Source organism: Nematolebias whitei, chromosome 2 (genome assembly GCF_014905685.2).
Source record: "Nematolebias whitei isolate Nwh7 chromosome 2, NemWhi1, whole genome shotgun sequence".
NCBI lineage: Eukaryota > Metazoa > Chordata > Actinopteri > Cyprinodontiformes > Rivulidae > Nematolebias > Nematolebias whitei.
The window spans coordinates 25,466,212-25,488,619 of record NC_056499.1 but is presented as its reverse complement, the minus strand read 5'-3'; the positions used below and the strand labels follow the sequence as shown (position 1 = coordinate 25,488,619).

The window sequence follows — 22,408 nt, the reverse complement described above, 5'->3', positions numbered from 1 at the left end:
GTTGTTGTTGTGGTCTTGTTAAAGACATCCAATCCAATGATGATACAGGGATTAAACTGGCAGCGCTTTCAACAAATAAAGACAACTCGAGCCACAGTTTGACCCAATCAGAGCAGAGCAGGACGGGTCATGCAGTGAGCCCAGAGCAGTCTCCCAACAGACAGACTGCAGGTGAGAGCACCAATCAGTGTTTCCTGGAATATGTTCCAAGGACACCCAGCTACCCTACATAAAGGTGATGACATGTAACAAATTATTGAACAACTACGTAATAAACGCGTGTTTGCATGTGACGAAATCACTGCAGCCGGGAGAGATACCAAAAGTGATACACCATCACGCTCACCCCCTGCTCCCGCACTGTGCCCCAACCTCCCTGTGACTTTTTAGGTTTTTTCACACCTGATAGTCCAGTAAACTTGGTTCTATTGGGGACAAATATTCATAATATTTGTTTAGTTTTCAGCTGGAGCGGTTCACATTCACACTGCACTGAGTCAGTCGAGACAACCTGCACCCCCCTCAACCCCCCCCCCCCCCCCAAGTTAGAAGAACTTGCTGATGCTCTGGTGTTTTGTCTGAACATGTTGATTTCCAAGAAAGTATACCTGTAAACACACTGACTAATGCTCTTCCTCTCCGTAGACAGTAAGAACTACCACATACAAATCTAAATTAAAAAAATGAAAAGCTATTAAAAATAGTATTACAGCTAAATCCCTAAACTACATATCAATATAAATAATATGATGATAATAAGGCAGCAGTTTAAAAAAAATGAGCATTTTGTTAATTAAATTTAAATAAACATGTTACATTAAATGAATTATATAACCTAAAATCATGAAACTACAGTATACTTGCTTAAGGTTATTACAAGCCTCCTCAGAATACATATACACCTTCATTTATGTCAATATTTACTAGAGTATTTAAAAGATAAAAAGCATACACAGATGAAGCGGTTCAATCTTTCACTTCTGGGTGTTATCCTTGTGATGCCATGATGCTTTTTTTCAGTAATGGGACAAAGCACAAGAAAAAGCTTTCTAGGCAATAGTCCCAGTCCTTCAATAAACACAGTAATCCAATTCAAAGATGCAATAACCAAGACTTGTTAAAGGTAGCAGCATGCAATTACTGCAAATAATAGGCTTCATAATCAATAGTAGCTGCATTGAAAACCCTGTTTCAAATACCTAGTCAGGCAGAGTGCAGCTACTCAAATGACATCAACAACCATGGCACCCCTAATCAGTATTATTTCAAATTTGGATCATTTGTAGCCCATTTCTACATATTTATAGCTCATTACATGGTTGTAATTTGATTTAGATGGAAAAGTGATACATCTGAGTGGAATACAATCTCAGTGTACAGTATCCCTTTTCCCTGAGGGAGGCGGTCAAGCTTTCCCTTCCAAAATGTATGCTTTACTACACACACACACACACACACACACACACACACACACACCAAGGTCATCTTATCTCATCCTCTAAGTGCACAAGGTAAATGATACACCGGCTATTCAAACTGCAAATACAGGTCTGCTGTTTTCATGTCTGTTGAAGCCACCTGTCTTAACAGTACATACAATATGGTGCAAACAGCAGCATGTCGTAGACAGACTTGTGTTTAACTTGATGCCATTTGTGAAAAAAGCAACTTGCCTGTACACAAAGTAACTCAAAGGAAACAGCCATTCCCTATTGATTACAACAATCAATCAACTGCAGTCAATCAACAATCAACAATTTCCTGCGGGATCAATACAGTTCTATCTCATCTTATCTCTTACTTTTCATACAATGTGCTTGATTTAATTTGACAGAATACCACACCAAAATGTGCTGGAATGAATTGAAGCCTGCTGTTAAAGACTGGCACTTCATCATGAAGCACTAATAAAAAAAAAGCCTTCCTTTCCTTGTATTCTCAATATAGACCAGTCAATTTAAGCAAATGAGGCCATTGTGAAACCTCACAGCTCAAAGTGGAAGCTACTTTAGTCTAACTAGCTCAGTTTGAAGCAAGCAATACTCTGGACACATTGCTTGAAAGAAAGTGTGATGTTTTAAGACTTGTTTTTTTTCCTGCCTTTATTTTTCTTTTAAAGCACAATGCCATCTGTGCCCTAACACTGGAAACAGTTGTTCCTTTTGATTAAATGCAAATGAGCTGGACTGTTTTTATTAAGAGTCCCCCACATCTCTCCTTCCTCTTATTGCCACAGTGGGCCCTCACAGCTGGGGGCTGAACGCTCTCCAAGCAGACTGTGTCAATGCTGTCCCTGCTGCATTGGGCCTCTGCAGCCTGCGGTCAGAGGATATGCCCAGTCAGCGTAAATATGAGGAAAAATTAGACTTTTTCTATAGTACTCTGTGGCTTTGTGAAGGGCCACTTTGTGAATACAAGGTCACACTCTCCACACGGTTGTATGAAGCTGTCTGAACACAGTTGCATCCCTGACACAATAAAAAAAAAAAGGTTAACAATGACATATATCAATACTTTGGAGCTGAGCAATGATGCTTTTGCTGTGGGTTTTGAAGCCAGATCAGTCTCTGAATGAGATTGGACTGTTTGAACCACAGAGGATGCTGGGTATTTTTGGTGTACTTGTCTCTAATGACAGGGCAGCGGAGTGGGTGGACGGGGAATAAAATTGGTATATTTAGCTCAGTGTTAGGACAATTATAGCTCACTCAGGCTGTTACATATTTCCAGAGGAACGACTACTTCACTCTTTCTTTCAATGCACAAGTAAACCAGAGAGTTGTTCCTGCAGTTCAGCAACAAAATGTTGTTGGGACAATGTACATTTTGAGGGTAAACCAGTTGCGGTGAATCTTTTTTTTTTTTTTTCAGAGGAAGAAAAAAGCTTTTATCCCTAGCTTTCTGAGATAATGCCCTTTCTTTCAGAGTCAAGGCAGTCGAATCACATTAAATCCAGCCTGCTGAACTCACTGCTTGACAATAGAGATGAGTTCAGCTCATCTTTTCATTAAGATGAACTTTGGTATAAGTTTAAGAACAAAGGGACATGTTTTGGAAATGTATTACTCATCACTGGGGAACTTTGTGTTGCATGTAGAATTTATTTATTCTGAAACAAGTTTTGAATTAAGCCAAATGCATGACTATGTAGTGAGACACGTGAGGTACGTGTCACTTGTTGTATGACAAATATATGAATTATATATGCATACAATATTCACGAGTTCTTCATTTTTCTGACTGTAAATGCCGTGCATTGAATTTAACAGAAATGTGAACGAGAGACGTTATTTATCTTTGACCCATCAAATGAATGGAATCATTTATTTTCAAAATCAAAGTTTAACATCAAACATTTACATTAATTTGGCAAAATATGAAAATAATAACAGACAGTTTCACAGAAAATGAACTTCAAATCACTCGGCGGTGATTTGAGGACTTTGCTTCAGACATTTCTAAAAATATCTGTACTGATTTATGAGAGAGAAGAGTTTAAGATTAAATTGAGATTTATCTTACAGAGGAAATGTGTGAGGGAATTTAATCTGTTTGACCAGAAGTTGCACGCTCCGTCAGATCTCCAGCCTGTCCACGGTACACTTTAGTCGAAGAAGAGGCCGTTACCTGGTTGATGATAGATCAGCTCAGTAAGAATCCTTTTCAACTGATATCAGCGTCTCCGTTGAAAACAGCTAAAATCCTCGAAGAGTCGTGCGTGGTTAGTTCAAAACAGAATTATAATCCCAAAACCTCTGGATTCTTCACGGTTCTGAAACTTTCAAAACCGGCTGCGCTCTCAATCCAACATCTCTCAGAACTCTCAATCTGTTGTCAGCTCTCATTCTAACTTGAACTGGGCAGTTGTCACATTTTAAATGAGTTTACTTCCTGTTCAGTTTAGAGCTTTCTGATTCGTGGAAGGACCAGAAAGAGGTGTGTTTTTGACGTAAGGTGTTTATCAACAGTCGAGGTCAGAGAATGAAACTTGTTTAACATACAGAAAAGATTATTGCAGAAGCAGCAGACTTTCTGGAGTCTACTCTTGGTAATCTTCTGAAAAAGTTTAAACATGACATTTCTTCTTCAGTAAACATTTTAGTTGACCGAAGACCAACCTTTCACATACTTACGACAGCTTGCTCATTTCAGACAGAAAATCAAGAAAGGCATATTCAGGTGATTTCTTCTCTGAATGAGGAACAAAAATCATTACTTACTGTTTATGTAAAATAAAAATTAGTAGTTCTTTTCAACCTGTAAAGCATTGAGTGAACTAACACAATTTGATTATCAAAACATTTGTAAGACAGTAATGATTATAAAGAATTGTCTTTTCTGCTTGATTAATTCAAGAAAGAAAGTTCATCAGATGGCCCAGACTCATTCAGATCAATGAAAATAACAGTCTCTGTCCATCTGGTAGATTTGAGGTCATCTGGTTCACTACAACTATGATTTATGAAACCTGTGGTATGAGCACGTATAGCCAATAGACACTTTATTTAGGTGGTACAACGTAAGGAGAAAAAAAGGAAACCACAGTGTGTTACATTTACATTTTAGTGTTTACTGCACTCATAAGGTTAATTGAACATGAGGAAAAAAAACAGTCATGTGTACTCACATCTCCAGCAGCAAGCAGAGCGCCATTCGCCTCAGCCATGTTCATGTAATTGTTGTTATTCTGGAACTGCAAATGAAGAAAAGGAAAAAAAATCTATAACACAATCAGAACGTTGAGTGAGCAGCACCACTTTCTCAACGGACACCTGTCACTCATAACAGACCGTCACACTTGGCTTTGACTGTTTTGACTGGGTTAACCCTTGCCTCTACACGCACAGCCGCATTCTGCCACTCTTCCATTATTGTTACGTGATAAGAGGCATGTGAGAGGCCCCGGCCAATTCAAACCTGGGTAATGAGAATCTGCTCCGGCTATTCAGCTCTTACGGGATAGCAATTAAGAATATGTTTGCATCACAAAGCCAAGAATCACGAAGTGGTGGCAGGTTATTAACTTTAAATAACCTATGGGAGAAGTGATACTGAGGGGAAATAAGAGAGATGGAGGGTGTTTACATTGTGTGTCTGTAACAGCTGGGTTCACCATTTCATTTGAGTGATATCATTCTCATGAAGAACTTCGCCTTATTTTATGACAACAGAAACAATTCTGTGCTTTAGGGTATATCAGTGTAAAAAACAACAACCATGGAGAGTTGTAACAATGGATTTTTATTTAATGCAGCTGATATAACAACTTGTACTCTGGTAAGAAATAACATGTTTTCCAAACATCCTCACCCCTCCCAACCAACACATAGCCTGCTGGCAAAATGGCAGCCACTTTGTTTCTTCTGCGACACAACTGCGCTGACAGGTAGGAACAATGGGACATAGAATGAAGAATTATGGGCTAGCAGCTGTGCCCAGGAGCACAATGCACCTCTGTACGAGCGAGAAGAGTTAACACCAAGGCTGCACAACTCAGAGAAGGGATCACAGCATGTTTACATCTTCATGAAGTTCCACTGCAAAACTATAACTAGTCTTGTGTGTTTATTACAAAGTCACTGTCTTCAAGCACAGAGTAGTCACTGAACAACAGTGACAACAAATTAAGATCAAAGTGAACTGAGAACGGCATTACCGGTGCATATTTTCAAGCCTCTATCCATGCTGTTCCTCTGAAGGGTTGGTATGAGCAAAAAAAATCAGTGAAAGAACTGGTACTAATCAACTGCAAATGGTATACATTAATTAGTCTACGCCTGGGAGAGAGACTGGGATGTCAGCTGCAATGTTAACAGCACTATGCAGTAATAAGAAAAGTAGCCACAAGCTCTCTTTGGAGTGGCTGAAACAGGTGGTTTGTGCTGACTGGTCCTCCAGTTCAGTGATGTAGTCTACATTTTTGTAGTGGGTATGCCGCAGTAAAGTTAGTTTTACGTTGGATACCGTTGAAGCCACGGGGCGCAAATGTCCAACGTCCAGCGTAAAACTAACTTTATTGCGGTCAGTCCGTATACTGTGCTTAGAAGCCAAAGTACACTGGTTAGTACAATGTAATTGTCAATTTATTTTGGTGTTTAAGCATACTGAACATTTCCAAATTTCTCTGATGCTTATATTTCCATAAATGTACAACTAACTTTGTACAACAGTTGGCTTTGTATTGAAAACATGTTATAGAATTTATAAAACAGTATCAAAGAAAAACATGTTCAAGTATTAAGTAGTAAGTACAGAAGTATTATACAATAATTTGCTGGATAAGCGAATGTAATAATCAAGCGCTGCATACCAATGGATTGTTACGGAAGCATTTAACTGCCATTTAACATATCAATGACACGTGCCTAATGATACGTCATGTGTCATTGGGAACTTTTAAGTGGGTATACTGAAATTCTTAAGCTTTTCTAGTGGTATACTCCGTATACTCGCGTATCATGTAGACTACACCACTGCTCCAGTTTCTTCTAATGTGTTATGTATTGTCATCATTGTATATTCCCATACAAAGATGAAATTATCTCTCTGTTTTTAACCCATCCACCACCAGGTGGCTAGAGCTGCCCCAAAAAACCATGTCTGACTTACCAATAAGAACTGGGTTTTGTGGAGTTTACATTAAAATGCTTATACAAATTTAGGACTATCCACTGCCAGCATCCCTTCAGTTCCTCACTGTGAGCAATGCTGACATGTGACTTGGCTGGGTTACATCAGCCACTTGGCTGGTAATTAACCTTACGTTGGCCTTATCTTTGATACTTTACTCTGTCCTCTGTTTTTTTTTTGAGATGACAAATTAAAGTCTCAGAGATATCATTCTCTTTTGAAGCCCAAGGAACATTGTTCTGATTGTGGAGATAAGGCTACTGCAGGGCAGTTCATCTTTCTTCTGTTTCAGTATCAATACTATTTAAAAATGTCTGCTGGTTGTAAATAGCTCCGAGGGAATTTGGGCAAGGTCTACATAAATAACTAGACTGCTTGTTGTTTTGACAAATAGCAAGCTGTCCATGATTTTGACCTCAGACTGACTGCAAAAGTCTTGTTTGCATTATTAAGAACCGATTCCAAGTTGAGTTACTTTTCATGTTCCACATCAATTATTTAGAAACACGACGGCCCTTACAAATTGTAAAGCAGAAAGTGATGAGTCAGGAAAACAAATATCACACTAACAGGTATGGCTAATTTACATACTGTATAGCAAGTATGGACTTTGATCCAAATCACATTAGCTCCATTAGAGAAAACACAATCAAGTTAGGTCCAACAGCCAATTAGTGGTGTGAAATTCTCTGGGCTCCATCTCTCTCTCTGAGTCATATTTTATTGTGTTGCCAGGGCCGTTTAAGAGCAGTACCCAATCTCCTCTGAGAACGGTGACTAACATCCTAAGAAACGTCCCCTGCCACTGAAATCAATCTTCAACCATTAAAAGCTGTACTGTGTCAGAACGGCTGCCTCGGCGGATGACCAGAGCAAGGAGTGGACATCGTTATTGTTATTCCCAGGTCCTTTTCTTGTGAGGGTAGGGAGAATGGGGGTCGGGGAGAAATTCTAAGCTCGTGTTTGCTGCACTGCTGATTGAGTCAAATGCCAGAAGAAATTAAATGTGATTGGAGGTTGGGTGCAGCTGATGGTGAGGGAAAGCGCTAAAATGGGTCAGTGCAGACAATGGAGGCTCTGTAATTAAAATGATGTGTCGAGCTAGATGAGGGCTGCGGCTGCCATGGGGGGGGGGGGGCAAACAAGAGCATGTTTGCCAACTTGCAGAAGCTTATAGGCTGAAAAGTTGAGGAAATCGTACAAATGCAATCCTTTAATTTTTGCAAGAAGGATACTTTTAAAGCACACCACAATGTCACACTTTTATTGATTTATTTGTTCTGGCAGGAAAACGGAAGTCACTGAAGGGGTGCTTTAAGGCAGCTGTTGGCTTGGACACTTTTATCAACAGAACATGCACAGTTAAAGGTGTAGTAAAAGTCAAACTAAGTCAGACATGGCTACATGGCAGAGTAAATGCTGGATGGTCAGTGTTTTTATTTCTCTTTCTGCACCAGCAGCACATTTCTTCAATAACTGGTTAAGAGGAGAGAATTAAGAGCTTACATGGATGCTGATCCTGATGTGAAAAGACTCCACTGTCTGGATGATTGCAGGCAGACAGAAAAACCAAGCAGCCATGTAGTGCCTGGCACAATAATACTTTCTACGCTTAAAAAAAACAACAACAAAAAAACCCTGAACTTTTTTTTCTAAATGAAAAATACACTGCATTGCTACAAAAGCTTCACTTGTTACTTATCAGATAGAACAGGTGAAGTCTAAAACTACAAGTTTATTAGTTTTATTTTCTTTTTTGACTAAAGCGAGTGCAGTTTTGGTGCTTGATATTTGCTCCTTTCTTTTCAATACCAGTGTTGAAATATTTGTATGAAACAATGTCTAGTGGGAAATAAGGTGTTTTACAGCTATTACAGCAAACAAAATTATTTCAACCTCAAGGCGAATGCAATATTGCACCAACATGACCCTGGCTCACCCCCAATATGATGGAGTAACCACACAGATCCTATCAGTAAACATGAACTGAACAACAAAGCGAAGCACAGTCCGCACCTGAGAAGCCTCTTATAGCTTCACTAGCATCACTTGATGCATACAAATGCTGCGACATACAGTTTTATCTGAACATTAAACACTGCTTTGAAACAATAAAAGCAGGACTGGAAAAGTATATACACTGTGTGTGTATTACACACACACATATATATATATATATATATATATATATATATATATATATACACTGTACAGTGTATGTTAAAAAAATGCATGTTCCATTTATCCATTATCTTTTACCCACTTCTTCTATTCGGGTCACGGGGGTCACTGGTGCCCATATCCAGCAGTCACTGTGTGAGAGGCGGGGTACATCCTGGACATGTCTCCAGTCCATCATAGGGCCACATAGAGACAAACGAGACAAACAACCATTCACTCTCTCACTCACACCTAGGGATAATTTGGAGTTACCAATCAGTCTAACCTGCATGTTTTTGGTCTGTGGGAGGAAACTGGAGTACCCATAGAAAACCCACACATGAACATAGAGATGCAAACTCCACCCACAATGCCCCCCCCCGGCCGGGATTTGATCCGGTGGCCACAGTATGATTGAACCGTCACAATATCTGGACTGTCTGTCAGAGAGTAACGCAATCGGACACATTTTTGCCCTCCACTGAAAACCACCAAACTAATTCAATCAAGAGGTTGGGCTTTTCCAGAAACAAATCAACTGCTGACAAGTGATTTTACAGTTCAGCTGGAGCTCAGTAATCACAGCCTAGCATGTGTTCCCTGGAACATGACACTTGTGCTAATTCGTTTTCCAGTGGCCTCCATAAAAGTCAGTGGAAACACTACAGGTAAAACTCAACCTTCAATCCAGAGACACCCGCTGTAATTTGCTACATATTATTTTATGCAATTTCTTTCAAAGCTTGGCCTGCTGCCATGTTTTAGTCGCCCATTTAGAATCTCAAAATAGCAGCTGCTTTTTCTTGTCGGAGTTAGTTTTAGCCTCTTAAAAAAATTGTCTTTCTGATTCTCAGTGTCCTCTGTGCTAAACATTTGCAATCAAATTCAGTACAAACACTCAGCAGCAGTCTTTACGATGATCACGGAGGCTTTTCACGCCCAGCAGGCCATTGCACATGCAGTGCCAAGCTGACATATAGAGATATATTCCCTCCTATGTGTGCAGCAGTCAATTTGTAAAGCGACTCCACAACACAGCGTGTCCACAGTCAGCTCGCAGGCTGTGTTCTGATCTGCAGGCCGATCGATTGGTAATTCAGTTTAGAGCTAAAATCATTACTCCCCCAGCCCAACACTGTCTTCCACCATTAAGGCTGCTAGTCCTCAACTGCATAAGGTGGCAGTGAGAGGAAGTTCACTGTAAGCATCTCACTTTTCTTTGGCCTTTTAGTGTTGGTACTACCTCAGTGGTGTAAGGAAGCCTTATGTGGGATCTGAATCAAACTAGTGACAGAGATGTTCAAGCTGCGTGGAGACTTTCTTGCTCTCGCCACACATACCACAGTGGCCTCAAATGGTGTCATGGCAGCTTGATTTTCTTGAGTAAACATGAACCTTGAGAAGCAATAAAATCCTTAGATGGAAATCAACTCTTCTTTAAAATTCTAATGCATTATCAAGTTCAAGTAAACTTTATTACCATCTCATGTGGTACATGAGATGGAACAAAATTATATACACAGGGTCCCAGTTACACCCAAAAATAGCAAAATATAATGATAATAATAATATATGGTCTCCAAATCTTATATGAGTCACATTTAATTTGTTTTGATTAAATACATTTAACATAAATTCCTAGAGATTTGGAGACCATATTATACCCATCTGCTCACCACAGACTCATGTTCGGGCTGCTGTTGTTACGCCGTATTGTTTTACATTATTAGTGTTTAGCGTATATCTTAGATCTTTTAGCGTACCGTTTGGCGTTTGCTTAGCGTATATCTTAGTGTATGTCTTAGCGCTTTCATTACTCTTTCTTTATATACTTTATATTTTTGCTATAGCTGGGCGTAACTGGGACCCCGTGTACATAATTTGTACATAAATTAAATACAAACTGGGACCCTGTGTACATAATATTAAATGTGATTCATATAAAATCTGGATTTATACTCTGAAAATGTCCTGATGTAACTTCTCAGGTGGTACTGTCATGATAAATACTTTGCCTCTGCACCTGAAATTATTCAACAAGGGAAGGAACATTATATTTCTGCCATGGTGCTTGAACCTAATTTTGCATATCCTACCAAAATCACAAGCTTAACTATCAAAATAACGAAAATAAGTGATTTCACAGCTCAGCAAATATGCACGAGCTTCCCAGTCATTATGGCAACGTTTAAAGACAGTTAAAGGGAAACTAGTTTGTGTGTTCAACGTGTTCCTTGAGGCTAAAAATATATTCAGCACAGACGTGATATACAAAAGCGATACATGCAGACACAAACAAACCAGGGTGAAAAAGTGCATATGAAATCTGCATAGCTTTTTCAGTATTTATGAATTAAATTGCCTGAGTTTCCTGCATCAGTTTATAACATTAGTTCAGGCAGGAAAGCTGTCGGTCACAGGGAAGTAAACTTTTAACACACACTGTTTGATTTTCTAGTAGTTCCTTTAAAAACCTGTTTGACCACAGGGGTGTTCTACCTCAGTGACAATGTTTGAAAATTGAAAGATACAAAACCAAAAATAAATTTGGGTCCTTGCATTGATGTTAATTCCTACCTGCTTAAAATCTCTCTCTTTTAATCTTAGTTAAGGGCAAGTAGTCCTTATATTTATTTTGTGTTTCTTTAAGTATAGCTGTACGATGGAGCTTTAGGGCCACATTAAGAAGAAAAAAAATTACATTGCCACGCTAAGAAAAATGAAAAAAAAAAAAGCCATAAGATTATGAGAATAAAGTCCTAGTATTTTGAGAAATAAAGTCTTAATATTATGAAAATCAGAGTCAGAGTTTCTTTATTTGTCATTCACACTACATGTGGTACCTGTGGTGGAACAAAATTGTGTACACAGGGTCCCAGTTACATCAAACAATAAAATTTAAAAGAAAAACAGTAGTAAGATCTAGATATGAACCAAGAAAAACGTTAACTAAAAATATGCTAAGCACTAACGGCACAAAAACAATTAACACAATAAAAACAATATGCATAACAGCAGCACGAACATGAGTCTGTGTGAGCAGATGAGTACGAATGAACACAGCAACATGAAATAGATCAGCAGCAACAAAGTCGTACGAGACTTTCTTTTTTTTTTTTTTTGCAGTTCTCGTTTATTTATTTTTTTTTTCTTCTGCGAGTTGGATCCACAATGCGACCTGTCAATCAATCCAGTAGGTGTGTCAGCAAATGACCAATCCGAAGACAAATGAGTCGTAAAATTATCCGAACTCCGACACAATACCACAAGAACCACATTTTAACTGTGGTTCAATGAAGAATGGTGAGCATCTTAAGTTATACTTTGGTACTGGTTATCAGTATCAGGACTTTGAACCTGCTTACAGTAAGGTGGTACGCTCTGATGGGCTGCAGTGCAGCTCTCTGCAGGAAAGGAGCATTTAGCTTCAGATTGGTCACTTGCTGACACGCCTACTGGACTGACTGACAAGTTGAATCGTGGATCTGACTTGTGCAAAAAAAAAAAAAAATAGAGATGCAAAAAAAAAGTCTCATACGGCTTTATTTTCATAATATTAAGACTTATTCAACTTTATTCTCATAATTTTATGACTGATTTTTCTTCTTAGTGTGGCCCTAAAGCTCCATCATAATAGATGTGCTTTAAGAGCTATTCTAAGAATGTCATTAGTCTCATAATGTACATGCAATTGATCCGTTCTGCAAGCAATTGGTCATACATGCCAATATTGATCCTCATGGAAGAAGCATACAGAATTTCCCTTGATAGAAACTCTCTGTCAAGGGGAATTAGCAGCTGAAACCATAAATATACCGATATAGAGAATTTCTTTAAAAAAATGGTCACACAGTTGTTGAATTTAAGATTAAACCAAACAAGTGGATTAACTTTACATCAGAAAGTCATTAATACTCTGGAGTCACATAGCTATCTGGAGCAAGACCTAAATGGATCTCACCAAAATAAAGCAAATACAATAAAAAATGATTTACAGTTTAAGCAAATGCTACTTTAAAAAAATTTACACATCCATCATGTTTGCACAACTATAGAATTCTACAGTTATCTGCGGGCAATCAGTAGCAACAGCTGGACGTATCAGACCAGGGTACAGAATCAGTGGCAAAGTTTACGGCTCTGTATAGATTTATAAATTAGTATTTTAATGCACCACTATAGTATTTCTTAAACTGGAATAGTTTTAAAGACAGCAATAATCCACTTTGTTGTTAGCCAAACGCAGACTGACTAACCCTAACCCTACCCTGAAAATCCAAAGATCTATCAATATATTGTTTATAACCTTCCACAGGACCCTACTTCAAAACAAAAAATAACTTTACGTTATCTTCTAGTTTAATCTAAAGATTATTTTAAAAGTTAAGCTTTGAAATAGTCACTTGTTCAGACTAATTTTGTTGCAAAGCCACAGCCAACACGGCTATGCTGTAGAGTGCACAAAAACTAACTTGTATTTATCACAGCACTAGGTTTTCTGTGAGAATTAGGTCTTGCAGCCAGAGCCAAAACAAAGATGGCGTCAGTATTTGTCACAGTGGCGCATCAGTCTGAAGCCAGCACTCTCACTAGCATGCAGGTCAATATCCAACATCCTGCTTTGTCCTCGTAGTTAAAACTGCTCTGCACTCTTAGGAGCAAATCCTAAAAGAAAGCACAAGCTAAATGGGGTTCCATCTTTGATCTAGTGGGGTGTAAAGCCAATGGCCCACAGCCATAAAGGATCTCTAGTGATGGAGAGCAGCTTCAGAAACTTTGTGAAGCTCGCTCACAAAGACTGCTGCTGCACGGACAAGCAGCTCTTGAGTAAGCAACATGAGAGAGGCTCGGCTTGGTGATGTTGCCTTCCCTTAACTGCTAAGCCATGTCTCCAGGCTGTTTTCTTTAAGCAGCTTTGATGCAACTCCAGATCTAGATGGTATCGTAGGTGTAGATTTTACCCGAAGCATCTTTTTTTCTTTGCTTACGATTATTTTATTTGAAAGCTGCTGTGCAGTTAGGCAAGTTAATACCTAACAGTGCAAAACAGAAGACAAGCTATTTGCCACTGAAAAACTGGTTTGTTATAGTGGCCATGGTGCTATTTTTTTAGTGTTTCAGAGTGTGATGAGCCCTGGGACTCAGATTCACATAAGGCTCTACTGAAAGCTGCAGGGAGTGAAGTCCCCTCTTATTGCTCTTGCAGCACAGATGCATTTTTTTTTTATCCCTTGTGTGCCACTACTGGATAATGCACTCATTATAAATGGCTTTGGGACCGTGCACTGTCAAGAGCTTTTAGTGATGGACTCATAGCAGACCTCTATGTCTTATTTTGTGATATCATAAGAAGTTTTATTCAAAACAATAATGTATATTGCATTTATTCATCAGACAACTAAAGTCACAAAAGCACTGTTCCTTGTCAACAAAAAAAAACATGAGATTAAGTATTCTAATCTAAACTGAAATCTTGTGGCTATGGCTTTAGGTCTCTTTTCAAATTTTTACTTGTGACAGATTTTCAATCTTTCCTCTTCATACTTTCCAAGTTGGTGTGCAACTTATGTTTTTCCTGTTATTCTTAACAAAGGACCACAGCAAGCACAAACCAGCCAGTTGTTCAATCTCTATAAATCTGAAAAGCACAAACTGCTGAGCGGTGACTCATATATCAGTCTATTATATACTACAGGGCTGACTGTATTAAACAAATAGCTAGGCCTGCAGCTGGAAAAGAGAGGCAATATAGAGAGAGCAGAGGTTATTGTCTAATTTAAATCTTGGCTGCTTTCCCAGAACTGTACCACATTCCAATTTGTGGCGGAGTTGCTTGGCGCTACTGACAGAGGTCCGGCTGCAAATACTCTCGGGCTCGTCTCCAGAAATGTGTCTCCAAACTCACAATCAACAAGTTGGCAGAGATGACCAGAATGACAGGGGTAAATTAGGTGAAATAATGAAAATGCACAAATATAGATGCTATGCTTTATGCAGTTCCAATATTGTACATATAATTATAAAGACTTGATGTGCAGCAACACAAGCTCATAAAAAGCCAGTGTATTGCTTCTGTAAAGTCTTTAAGGTCCATAATGAAATAGCAGCTGGAAAAGACATCTGTGAACACAAAGTAGTTACAGAATGCTTGAGTGAGCTCTTAGAAGCAATTAGCTGTTTCAAGCATTTTCTCCTTGGCGTACTATTGTCCGCTCATCTGCTAGACTGACAGCACACCAGGACATCATTAGCAAACCTGACAGCTGTGGAGTTGGAAACATTGTTTTTCCTGTGACAGCCACGATCAAGCTTATTGATTCACAGGTGTTTTTTAACAGTATTTAAACTCAAAATGTTGCCTTAATACTTCATAATTCAGAAGCAGCATGGAAATAGACACCAGATTTGAGTATTTCCAAACACCAAGCTTTAATGTTGATTCTGCGCTGGTAGTTAAGGTATGGAAGAAAAAAAAATAAAAAAACAGTCAACATACTCTGGACATAATGCAAAACTGTACTTGTCCAGTAACAAGTCGGTTATAAAAACAGCACACAAACTTGTGTGTAGAAGCAGCAGGCTTTAGTGTGATAGTTCAGATCATATCTTAGCTGTTGTTGATGGCTCTTTGAATGACCTCAAATTAGAGGAATCAAGTTTAATTCTTACCAGACTGATGAGCCAAGACCAAAAGTAGACGCTGCTTTTCTAAAATGACTCTCTTTTTCGAAATTATCATGCAAACAACTGTGCTACCAGCAGAATTATTATGATGTGTCTGCCTGAAGCACCTCATTCTGGACGTTCTTCAGCAAGCTGTTGCGGCCACTGTTTGTGCTTGTTCATACCCATTAGATTTTATTTAAATAATCACATAATGTAAAACTGATGATTACGTAAATGTCAGTATCCACAAGAGCCATACAATTTTAGAGACTGGATTGTATTTTAAGTTAGCGGAAAACTACTTTGGTATGTAAAATTCAGAATTTAATTCAAAATCCTACTCCTAATCTACAAAGCCCTCAACAACCTAGCTCCATCTTATATTAGAGATCTTATTGCTCTATATTTTCCTAACAGAGCACTTTGCTCTCAGACTGCAGGCTTACATGTGGTTCCTAGAGTTTCCAAAAGCAGCATGGGAGGAAGATCTTTCAGTTATCAGGCTCCTCTCTTGTGGAACCAACTTCCAGTTTATGTTTGTGAGGCTGACACATTGTCCAGTTTTAAGACTTTCCTTTCTGATAAATCCTATAGTTAGGGGTGGTTTGTTATGCTGCCATAGACTTACACTACTGGATGACAAATTGACCTAATTTTCTTAAATGAATTCTTAAAATTGAATAGTTTTCATTTGATATTATTTCTTTCTTAATGTGATTCTCGACCTGCCATTGTGTATCTGTTCCTATCAAACCCAGCAGGTCAAAGCAGATGGCCGCTTGTCCTGAGCCTGGTCTGCTAAAGGTTTCTTCCTCATGAAGGAGTTTTTCCTTCCCACTGTCGCCTTCATGCTTGTTCAAGATGAGAGTTCTGCGATGGAGTTAAACTCAAAGCAGTCTGCTCCTCTGATAAATAATGTTAACTTACGTTTTATGTATATGAATGTTTCTGTTCAGTGCCCTGAGATGACTTCTATTATGACTTGGTGCTATCTAAATAAACTGAAATGAATTGTATGGGTCCTGCTTGAACTAGGATTCACCTAGTCAATCCAACTACCACTAAACTCTATTCCTCCAGTTTGAGGCCAATCGAATAAGTTTATGCTCAATTTCTTTTTTGATACTATAGAGCAGAGACGAGAGCATTCATTTAATACCTGGATGCATTTTTAGATATATAGCTGATACAAATAAAAATAAATAAATAAGAAGTCAATTGTATATGAATGTAGAAACAAAATAATAATAACATACGTTATCAATCAATCCCCACTTTAGACTTCTATTGATTTGCACCTTTGACTGGAGCTCCGATCTATCTTCCCTTTCCTTTAATCTCATTTCTCTAGAGCAAGCAGTATAAAATGTGGAGAAATGGAGTGTCACCATCACTCTCAGAGTTTTAGCTTCTCTTTTAGGATCATGTTGCAAGCTTCTCCACTAAAATAATCGAGGGTCAAGCATAGTTTGTTCTACAGATACACATTTTTGTGCCCATGTTCTCCTATCACTCTTCATCTGTCTTTATAAGGCTTGTTTGACCTGCCTTTTCCATCCCCTCTCAGCCTATATAGCGTGCAGAGAGCAGCAGTACCCGCCATGTCCTCGGGCATCTTGTTCTTTAGATGCATAGAATAAAAATAAAATGCCAATACATTTTTATAGTCCAATTACACGTGACAGAGTTTACCTAGTCAGTCAAGATCTTGTCAACGAGCCCTGTAAACAAATGCCACAATTAATCAATATGGGAACATAACGTGTCGTAAGAAAGCTAGCGACTGCAGCAGTAGAAGCCAGGCTGTAAAAATGATTGCAGCTTTTGGTCGGAGTAAGGAGCAGAATTCCCACTGTCAACTTGTCATCGGCTAATTTACCTGGAGCCGGAGGGGGAGATTCGCTGGACACATAGGGAGAGTTAATCTCTTCATTCATCTCCTCTAAAGAGATCGACCCAATTAGCTCGCCGCATTGACTGACAACCCTTATGTTTGCTTTTCTCCCTTGACTGTTTTATTTTTCCATCTCCTCCTTAAGTCAAAAGCTCTGCCAGTTTATGCAGGTTTCAGCTGATGGCTTTGGAAATTATTCAAGGGTACAGTACAACTGTGAAATAATCATGACGTCTTTATTCAAATCTGCAGAGTGTGAAATATTCACCTCTGCAATTTGCTCTGACTGATTAGCCAGTGAAAAGGTTGCTTAGGGATAGCTCTCCAGAGCTTTGTAATTGAGCTGATTTGAATAGGGAGAGTCATTTTTCCTTGCTGATAAGTACACACACACACACACACACACCATTTTTAATCCTTTTTATTTCTTTAACTTTAGAAAAGAACCACTGCGGATTGAAATTATGACGCTTGCAGAAACAGCAGTATGTAGGGCAGTTTCTTTTCGGACTGCCCTCCGTAGAAAATGTGAGTCCACATCGTCTTTCATCTGATCGTTTTCCACTGTATCACTGGCAGCAGCCCAGAGAGCAGTCAGTGCAGAAATGTCACATCTGAAAACTCAAATATCAAGGACAAGTACAGACACACAAACCACCACTGTCAGCATAACATAAAACATACAAAATATATATGACGCGCTGCAAATGTCTATGGGACACTTTAATGTTGTTCAAATGAAATAAAAAAAAACACTGTAGGTATTTTATAGTTATTTATGCATTTATTCATCTGGCATTCTTTTAGACTCTGTCTTGAAAAGAGTTCAAATAAAACCAACTCGAAGCGACATCACTCGGAGTTTAAATAACTATGTTGTACCTTAAATGAGAAATAATACATTCTCCTTCCTCTTATCTGTTATAAATTAACTGGCAATTAAATGCGTCATTGCACAATCTAATATGCGCAGAGGTTTAGCAGAAAGAGCCTTGCTTTGTGATGACTAGTAGCTTGCTGTAGCTCATGTTAGATAATATTAACAAGATTTAGATGCAGTTCCGTGTATCTCTATTCTTTAGGCAAGCTTATCGTTTGTCCTTTTTAAATTTGTTGTAATGCTAGTAACATTACCCGTGTATAGCAAGAGGTACTGTATAACCATGACATCTGTAAAGAATAAAATACGATTTCTTGATTTACAATAATTCTTCTTGCAATCTTATTGGTCCATATTAAATAAACTGTGACGTTTTTATAGTTTTCAGGTCATATACTGCAGCTGTTTGTACAGATGAGGAACTAAAAGGCTTAATAAAAGGCTGATAAACAGAACACCAAAAGGGTAAGCCATAAAATAATGTCCAATAATGAGCTCTTTCATTCTAATCCTGCACGGGTAATTATGAGATTAATGTGTCAATCTGGGTTTTGAGGGGTACTGAAGCCAGAAAAGGATAAAGTCACAACAAGCCTCATGCTTCAGTGCACTAAAAACAGCTTTCTTCTTTCACGTTGAATTTCGTTTATTTCTGTACAGGGACAGGAAAAAAAAGATACAGCTATTCTTTAAAAAAACACAACTAATGCTCTGGGGCATAGTTTGTCATTGTTATTCAGTGCTCGCTCACCTACACTTAAAACATGATCCTTCTGGATTTTAATTAAGCACCAAGGTGCCTCCCAGGGGGTTCTAGCTTGGCAGAGGAAACTACTTTGATTTATGTATGACTTTGTTTCTCCTGCTTGAAGCATGCCTGTTATGAGAGACGGTGCTGATGAATGAAATAAACTGCCAATTATTTTTATTTGTTAATTAGTTTCTGTTGGAGATGCATTACTCAGAAAATGGCAAGAAACTCCAAAAAAAATGATACTGAACATTGAAGTATCTCTTTACATGTCAGCTAAGTCAATGACTGTGTTAAAAAAAATAGGGTAAACTGTTTAACTTACTATCATCTTAGTGTAATGCTCACATACATTCAGCTAAATATGCTGGAAAGCCCTGCTAATACAATAAAAGCTGATAAGCTTGTGTGTGTCAGATAATAGGTGAAAAAGTACAAAAAATGCACGACCATGTGTATTTAGTGGGCCATCCCACCTACACAACACAAAAATAGCTACATCAGCAAGTACTTATTCAACGTTCTGAAAAGCTGCTTCAGGATCAGCAGTTCCCAGACAGAACATATAGGCTGCTAAACTGCTAATTAAAAGTAAACACTGCATGAGAATTTTATACGCAGATGCCGACATATTTGTCATAAATATGCCTTACAGACTCCAGGGTTTAACATTAACAAACACTTTATATTACTCATTGGGTTTGGAAAAGCCATTTAAAAATATTTCAAGCAATAAAATATGTGACACAAAGGAAAACAAGACTGTTTTTTTCTTGTAGTAGTAAAAAGGCTGACCTGTTCATAAAACTAATATATTTCAAGCAGATTTTGTGTAACAACCAAAATGTGTCCTAATTATGATTTTTTAGGGCAGCTGGTGGCTGATTAATGAAGTAGATTTGTTTATTTTTGATCCAGGAGTATAACTTTTTAAAATTCATACAAACTTCAATCTTGAAAATGTTGGGGAAAGAAATAACAGCAATTGCCGAAATTTGGACAAATGATATGAAAGTAATTGTGATAGGTAATATGTGCTTTAACACCAAACTGTTGGTACTGTGGTACTTACTGCCATTTTTACTGCATCTTTTTTTTTTTTTTTAGATTATATTCAACTCCTGCTTCAGAGTAGCTACTTGTTTGGCTCATTACAGACTGTTGAGTGTTGTAAGGTTTTGTGACTGGTTCATTTAAATGCATAAGTTGACTGGATGAACTAACTGATCTTATAGCACCAGTATACAAAACTGTATTAGCATTGCTAAAGTACAAACTATATAACTGTTATTGTTATTTATTTATTTTTTTTTTTACTATGGCATGCTATTCTATGAAAATGCTATGTGTTGTCATCTTTGTATGTTCCCATACAATGACAAAATTCGGGAACGGATCATACAATAACCAAAGTAAAGTAATCTGTTTTGAGCCTTGCTTCAGTGACTCCTAATATTTGAAGTGCTATTTGAAGTCAGCTTTAAAGAAATAAACCAAAAACCCAAAACATACAGCTTAAACTATGGAGGCGTCCATTGTTGTTGTTGCTAATGATGATGGAGAGTGTCATGTGCACACATTACAAGGCTGTGCTGACTGTGTGTTAGCAGTGCAAAACAAACTCACAGGTATGTATAACTGATATGTGTAGTAGGACTAAGAAATCTGACATAGGTGAGTAATAACATCAATTTGTTTTTGCATTTGCCCCGAAAGCCCGTTCTTGACAAAATATCCAAACAAAAATTGATATCTCAGGGGTTTGTATTAACTATTGTGTGATTGATCAGAACTATGTTATGAGTATGTTTACGCGGAAAAGTGAGTAAACTTCAAATGTGTATTGTTTTCTTCAACTAGCCCCAGTGTGGAACTGGACATGATTGTTAGAAAATGCAAATTTGCAAATCCCAAATGACATGTATGGACTCACTGGACATAATAAAAATGGCTGAAAGCAATAATCTATACAGGAACAAAGTAGTGGAGATCTCAGCAGGAAGAAATCCGTTCCGCACGTGTGGGGAGGAGGGAGGTGCCATCTAGGAGTTCTATGCTGCAGTTTCTCTTTGAGTATGAAATGTTCATGTGTAAAAGTATGTCTCACAACTACAAGAGCAAAAAAACAGATTTATTCACTTCCCATAAAGTAGGAATCTGGTTTAATAGTCCTTAATGCCCTCAGAGTTTTTGAACTGTGGTCCAAAAGTACCTATAAACAGGAACAACGTAGGACTCAGAACCATGCAACCTTAATGCTAATTTTAAATGCTAAAGTGAAACTGACAACATTGACACGTATTAGATATTTTTTTTATTTAATTCAGACCTAGGATAGCTGTGGATGAGTGGTTAGAGCAGTCATCCTTCAACGCAAGAGTTGGGGGTTTGATTCCACCATCTGTCACATGCCGAAGTGTCCCTGGGCAAGACACTGAACCCCTCATTTCCTCTGATGTTTGTCCCATCAGTGCATGAATGTGATAAAGCTCTGATTAGTCTCTTTAGAACGATTTGTTCAATTAGCTTTGTATAGCTCTAGTAGAGTGTTGTACGAATGGGTAAATAAGGACACATATAGTCAATTTACCATTTACCTTGGGCCCATTACAGATCTGTACACATTCCTACCTGTGCTACAGGACACTGAAGGCTTGCAATGAGTGTTATTCCAATTATAAAGCTAGACATGTTTTCTCAGCATAGTAACACTTTTTAAGAAATTTAAATATAAAAGCCTACTAACACTAACAACCAAAGTCTTGCCGATTTATCTTCTAACCTGTTTCATTCAATTGTATTTATTTATTTATTGTTACTTTCTCAAATTTTGGGGATGTCTGGAAAATATCAAGCTAAAAAAAAAATCAGCTGATCGGTTTAAAATATGTACTTTTCACCAATTCTGTCATAGTAAAGTGCAGATAGCAGCCAGTTTTCATTAGACACTAGCAGGAGTATATTTTGAAAAGCCCAGATGGGAAAATATAGCTATTTTCATAAATGCTAACACATCCTGAGACATGATAGCATTTATGAAAACCGTGAGAGTACAAACAATGTTCACACATTGATTGTACTCTTGTGAAACTCCACAAAGCGCTGCAGTTTTATCTCACCCAGGAAGCAAAGTTAAATCACAAAAACTAGAAGTAAATTTCAGCCTCGACTCACTGACCTGTCAGATGGGACGTTGGGAATAAGTCAAAGCAAGAGAGCAACGCGCATGCCATGGTTGTACTTGAACGTGAATGTGGAGAGCCACATTAGTGACAAAGTGTTTTCATAGGAAGAGCTTGTTGAGACCTCTGCTCTCCTGGATGCATAACAGAAGCTAATGGGGTCTCAGAACAGAGGGGGTGCAGAGGGATTGTTACAATTAGCTCACGGAACTGCTGAAGGTCAGCTCTGCTGAGCTGAGCAGCCA

The 22,408-nt window shown here is 38.3% G+C and overlaps 1 protein-coding gene across 1 annotated transcript in view; it reads right to left on the bottom strand.

Moving 5' to 3' along the window:
• Positions 1–22,408, bottom strand: part of LOC119423570 (TOX high mobility group box family member 3) — a gene marked incomplete at its 3' end in the record, with an annotated part of 72,333 nt that overhangs the window by 36,892 nt on the left and 13,033 nt on the right. Inside the window, 1 exon segment of the mRNA XM_037690972.1 lies at positions 4,628–4,693. Coding sequence (XP_037546900.1) covers positions 4,628–4,693 — 66 coding nt within the window.